This window comes from Sarcophilus harrisii, chromosome 3 (genome assembly GCF_902635505.1).
Source record: "Sarcophilus harrisii chromosome 3, mSarHar1.11, whole genome shotgun sequence".
In the NCBI taxonomy this organism is placed as follows: Eukaryota; Metazoa; Chordata; class Mammalia; order Dasyuromorphia; family Dasyuridae; genus Sarcophilus; species Sarcophilus harrisii.
In genome coordinates, this window is record NC_045428.1 from 596166558 (window position 1) to 596172357 (window position 5800).

The 5800-nt window shown below is 48.4% G+C and overlaps 1 protein-coding gene across 1 annotated transcript; it reads left to right on the plus strand.

Moving 5' to 3' along the window:
* Positions 1-1619: 1619 nt before the first annotated feature.
* KLK14 (kallikrein related peptidase 14) lies at positions 1620-4291 on the plus strand. The gene is made up of 6 exons (XM_012547108.2): positions 1620-1739; positions 1820-1895; positions 2338-2506; positions 2831-3084; positions 3209-3345; positions 3580-4291. The coding sequence occupies exons 2-6, from the start codon at positions 1853-1855 to the stop codon at positions 3733-3735; spliced, it is 759 nt and encodes a 252-aa protein (XP_012402562.1). The 5' UTR covers positions 1620-1739; positions 1820-1852; the 3' UTR covers positions 3736-4291.
* The last annotated feature ends 1509 nt before the right edge of the window (positions 4292-5800 follow it).

A 5800-nucleotide genomic window follows, 5' to 3' on the forward strand; every position in this document is an offset into this window, starting at 1 on the left:
CCAGAAATCACGAGGTTTACAAGGAGTGGGACCTTGTCTTTGTGAGACTAAGCTGGGACCACCTTGACATTTAAACTCCCATTAGTGAGTTAGTGATCCTAAAGATGTGGTGGGGTTGAAAGTTTTTCCTCATATGTGACTTAGAATGTGAGGTCCTGGGTCCTGGCTAATCAGGGGCAAGATCCAGCCTACAGGGAGTGTTAGCCCAGACCCCTATATGATTCTTGTCTGTTAACTGGGCCTTGCCTCTCCTTGCCTAACTGCTTGTGGGTAAGGAGTCTCCTTTACTCCCGAGATTGGAATAAAATTCCTTTCTGCTTTTGCCTTGAGAAATCTCCTTAATTTACGTGATTTCTTTGAGCCAATGGTCTTGTCCCACTCATCAGTAAACATATTTGTTATTAAGTACTGGGGGTGTGAACGAGAGGAGGTGAGATCTTTCAAGACAGTTGTGAAAATCGAGCAAGGCTTCATCTATTTCAAAGTTTGAGTAGGCCTGAAGGACTTTAAGCATCAAGTCAAGGGAATACTTAAGCCCCCTCCCTGCTATCCTCCTAAGGGCATATTTAAGTCCCCTATTGGTTATCCTCCCTATTTCAGTCAAATATGGGCAACTAGGTACTTATTGGTGAAGTTCAATTTCTTGGGTAGTTCCTTGTTTAGAATGTAAGATCCTCAGCCAATAAGGATGAGGGTCAGTGGTGGGAAGGGGTATTATGGAGAAAAAGTGTTGACCCTGCCCCCTACGGCGCCTCCTCCCTTCGATTGTCTGCTCATGGGCGATTCTCGCGAGAACGTATAATAAACTTTGCTTTGCTTCTAGAGATCTCTCCAGCTTTTTTTTTTTTAATTAAATGATGTCTGAACCACACAGGTGCAAAGGAGAAAAACCAATTCTTGCCCTCATAGAATTCACAGTCTAAATCAGGTAAATAATTAAGTCGAACAAGAGTTGTGCAAAAAACATGGAAGTGGGGAGGCTTGGAGAGGGAGGGGAGAAGAGAGAGTAGAGATATCAGTAACCGCCTCTTGTATATGAGATGAGTTCCAAAGGATGCCGGGGGAATTTGAACACTTGTGCTTCTGGTGGAGCTAAGTGGCTAAGAGCGCATAAGCGCTGGACTCGAGTTCAAATCCAGGTAGCTAGGTGACCGTGGGCAAGCACTTTACTCTGCCTCAGTTTCCTCATCTGTAAAATGAACTGGAGCAGGAAATGGCAAACCACTCCTCTGTGTCAAGAAAATCCCAAATAGGATCACAAAGATCTGGACAGGACTGAAAAACCAACAAAAACTTAGGACTCCATAGATGGTGTCACTAAATCCTGTCTCTTCTAGTCTCACCCCCATCGTGCTCCTTTGGATGTTCTGTCCCTTCCCCCACCTCTCCCATTTCCTCCCCCCCCCCACCTCTCATTTCCTGCTCTGGGATTCTGGGAGTCCTATCCCCTCCCATTTCTTGGTTTCTGGATTAGAATCCAGACCCACTGGGTGTGTGCTCATTAACTCAAGGACTCTACAATAAAAGCATTCTCTGGTTACAGGGGCGGGGGCTGTTGCTACCTGAGATAAAAACCTCCCCTTGCTACTGGAGAGGAGACAAAAGAAGGGACATCTTCCTGTACCACCTCTTTTCTGTGAATACCTCTTCCTGGGCTGCCATCTGGCTTTCCTTCCTTCTCCCAGCCCTCCCTCCAGGACTCTGGCTGTCTTTGGTTTGGAACGCCATCTCCGATTTTGGTACTTTCTGCTTCTCCATCAAGTTCTGCCTCTGGATTGGGGATCATAAATATCCTCACTTTTTCTCCGTTTCTCCTCAGATCTCCCAACCCTGCCTCGACATCCCTTCAGATATGGTGCCCCTCTTAGCACTGTTGCTTCTTCTGTGGGACGCTGGTAAGAGGACTGGGTGGTGGAGTGAATGGTACTTGGGGCCATAGAGGGTACGCAGAGGACGAAGGGAGAGGAGATTTGGGCTGGGGTCATTGTTGGGAAGAATACAACAGAGGTAGGGGAATTTTCCAAGTGTGTGTGGAGGGAAGGGAGGGAGATTTAGAAGGGAGTAAGCCTTTAGATAGCCAGCAATGTGCTAAGTGTTTTGTTTTTTTAAGCAAGTATTTTCTCACAAGGAAATCGGGGAAGAAGGAAGGGAGAATAATTGCAGTTGGGCAATGTGGGGGGGAAGGGACCGTATGAGGATGACGAGGGCTGAAGGCAAGGCAATGGAGTTGGTTGGTTTTAGAAGGGATTCTTGGCAAGGAAGTGGACCAGAAGAAGAGGTCGAGGTTCTGGAGTCTGAGGGAATTGTCTCCATTTCCCTATCCTCATATTCCTTCAGACCCAGCCAGAGCCAGTGTTATTAATGAGGAAAAGATCATAGGTGGTCAAGCGTGCATTCCCTTCTCCCAGCCCTGGCAGGCTGCCCTGTTTGCCTCTCGACGTTTCCACTGTGGAGGTGTCCTGCTGTCTGATCAGTGGGTGCTCACGGCAGCCCACTGTACCCACTGGTAAGTGACCCCCTGCACTGCTGGGCTAAGCAGCCAGGCTCGGGTCAACCCTAGGCTAGCCCTGCCCACTGTACCGGATCCAGGTCAAAACCAAAATGAGTCCCAGAGTTTTATCCTTGTCTCTCAAGTGGAAAGAAGCCCGGGTTTGGGTCCGATCGGTATTCCAAATCTGCCTTCCACTTGGACGGGATCTTCCAGGAGGGCACCTCTTGATATCAAGTTAATGGAATGGGGATTTGGGGAGACTGGGAAGAATTGAAAGGTTGGTGAGCGAGGCTGGGAATCGGGATTGGGAAGGACTGAACGGGCTCGCCTTCCAACAAGGAACCTCCAAGTGGTCTTGGGGAAACACAATCTCCGGCGGCTGGAGCTCTCCAAGCAAATAGTAAGGGTGAAGCAACAGATCCCCCATCCCAACTACAACCACAGAACCAAAAGCAATGATCTCATGCTACTCTACCTGCAGAGGCCAGTGAAGCTGACCTCCCAAGTTCAGCCCATTCAGCTTGCAAAAGACTGCGCTAGACCCGGGACCTCCTGCGTGGTGTCTGGCTGGGGCTCTGTTTCCAGTCCTTTTGGTAAGGGGTCCGAGGTCCCGCCTGGGTGGGTGAGGATGAATGCTAGGACTGGATGGAAGGGACTGGGTCCCCACCTCAGTTCTTGGGACTGAGCTTGTCCCTCTTTTTTTTTCCCTGGCTGCAGTCAAATATCCCGCCATCCTTCAGTGCCTGACCATCAAAATCTATTCTGACAAGGAATGCATAGCAGCTTACCCGGATATCAAGATACCAGGCATGATCTGTGCTGGGAACTACCAAAATGAGGCGGACAGCTGCCAGGTGAGCTCCGGGCCCTGGGAAAGCATGGAAACTGGGAGGTGTGGTGGAGTGACATCCCCGGGAGGATCTCAGATGGGACCTGGACGATCCCTCCTGGGTTTTGAAGTCCATTGGCAATAGACCCAGTCACAGACAGGGAGGTGGATTGGGATAGAAAAGTTACTGCTTGTGTAGCTGGTCTTGAATCTCTTTGGCCCATGTCTCAATACTCGTCTATCCTTGGTCTCTCTGTAGGGTGACTCTGGAGGCCCGCTGGTGTGCAATGGGGTCCTGGAGGGCCTTGTGTCTTGGGGCATAGAACACTGCGGCCTGGCCAGGTATCCTGGCGTTTATACCAGCTTGTGCCATTACCGGACCTGGATCCTAAATGAAATGAAGAAGAACCCTTAACAAGTTCCCCTCACCCACTCAAGAAGATTGGCCTGTCCAACCTGTCCCCAGTCCTGCCCTCAGGGACAGGTGGCCTGAAACTAGGGCCCCACACCCTGCAAAGGAACCCAGGTCCATGATCCTTCTGACCAACCCTGTTGACCTCCCCCAAGGACAAGACTCAGGCATTCAGACTTGCTAATGATGGACTTGCAGGTTTCCTAACCTCATCTCTAGGATGGATTTGGATGCATGGGAAAAAAAAAGATTTTCGAGATGGAAAGGACTTGGGACTTTGAAATAGCAGGTCTGGAACAACTGCTTGTAATAAAGACCATATCCTGGGATTTTTACAAATGGAGAAACTGAGGATTAAAAGACCTAAAGTCTCAATAGTCGGGATGTAAGTCCGATTCAAATGTTCTCTTCCTGCAGGATCTGGGGTCTGAAGATCTTTCTCCAAATTTCCAAGAACCCTAACCCGTTTCATGAACTCACTACCATGCTCAGGTATCCAGAGTAAGAGGTAACTGAGCTGATTTTTCTCCCCCAAATCTAAGATTAATAAAACCTTGTGACTGGATTGAGCTGGTTCCTTTCCTCTTTGTGATGAGGGGGAGGATAAGAAAGGTGGTGAATGTGGGAGGAATGAGGAAGCAGGCAGGGAGATGGGACATCATGGGTAGGGAAGACCTTCCCTTGATCATTCCCTGTGTCACTCCCCATGTCCCCACGTCCTCCCTGTGTCCACGTCCTTGTATTAATCTCAAATGTCCATTTCGTTATCTTGTCAATTTCACTGCCTTTCCCATCAACCTTTGCATCCTTCATTTCTTTGTGCCCATTTCTCGGAACTCTAAACCATCTTTGCTAATAATTCCACTGGCCTGTTGGCTGTCCCCACTTTCTCAAAGTCCCCAGATCCCAAGTACCCCATGTCCTTTTCCCAGTGCCTCACTGCCTTCAAACCCCATACCACCGTGTGATTTTTCTTTTTGATTGGAATATTGCCATCCCTTTCTTCCCAGCCCTCCTTCCTCCCCCTCCTCCCAATCTCTGGAACCTTCATAGATCTCAATCCCTAATTCAGGTCCCCTACATTTTGGGAGGCAGTATATTCTGGGTCAGATGCTTCTCTCTTCCTCTGTCATTTTTCTCGATTTCTCCATTGCTGAATCTCTGAATCTTATTATCCGTAGAGGGTTCTGCCCTTTCTCAATCTAGGTTGTCTTTCAGTTGCCATGGAGCACAGAAGGTTTAGCGTCCAAATGTACCCAAACAGTCCCTTCCAACGTCAAAACTGACATTCCGGCTTTCTGCCTTTCCAAGTTTCCTCTGAGCCTCAGGGGTTGGGAGTGAGCAGAGACACCCCCTCCAGACCAGCCTTTCCAGTTCTGGCCCAGACAATGGGCCCCTAATTAGGGAGGAAATTAAAGAGGCTTCCTTAACTCCTCAGGGACAGTCAATGGGAAGGGCCTGAGCTCCCACAACTCTGGCTCCGGCCAAGAATTAGGGACCTCCGAGTTCTGGGCTCTCTGCCTCTCCTCTGTGTCTTCACTGTATTAAGTCTTGGTTCCCAGTTAGTTGTAGTGATAGCTGTCTATTTCTTTGGCTTGATCCCTACCTCTCTTGCTCGTCTTTGCATTTATGTACCAGGCAACTTACTGGACTCTTGGATGCAAAATCGATAAAAAGAGTCCCTGCCCTTAAGCAGCTTACAATCTAATGCTGCAAGCTAATTTATTTGTTTATTTTTTTGATGAGGCAATCAGGGTTAAGTGACTTGCCCAGGGTCACACAGCCAGGAAGTGTTAAAGTGTCTGAGGCCAGATTTGAACTCGGGTCCTCCTGATTTCAGGGCTGGTGCTCTACCTACTGCACTACCTAGCAAGCTAAAAAAAAATTTTTTTTTAAAAAAGGGCTTTTGTTTTTAGATTATTCATGACCCTATCTTGGGTTTCTTTGGCAGAGATACCGGAGTGGTTTGCTATTTCCTTCTCCAAGTCATTTTACTGATGAGGAAATGGAGGCAAACAGGGTGAAGTGATTCACCCACAGTCACACAGCTGGTATTCGAAGTCACATT

Bases quoted from the DNA above. Each gene is read 5' to 3' on its own strand.
- KLK14 (XM_012547108.2), top strand. From the start codon at position 1,853: ATGGTGCCCCTCTTAGCACTGTTGCTTCTTCTGTGGGACGCTG. The intron at 1,896-2,337 runs GTAAGAGGACTG...ATATTCCTTCAG, and splicing joins GCTTCTTCTGTGGGACGCTG to ACCCAGCCAGAGCCAGTGTT. The intron at 3,085-3,208 runs GTAAGGGGTCCG...CCCTGGCTGCAG, and splicing joins CTCTGTTTCCAGTCCTTTTG to TCAAATATCCCGCCATCCTT.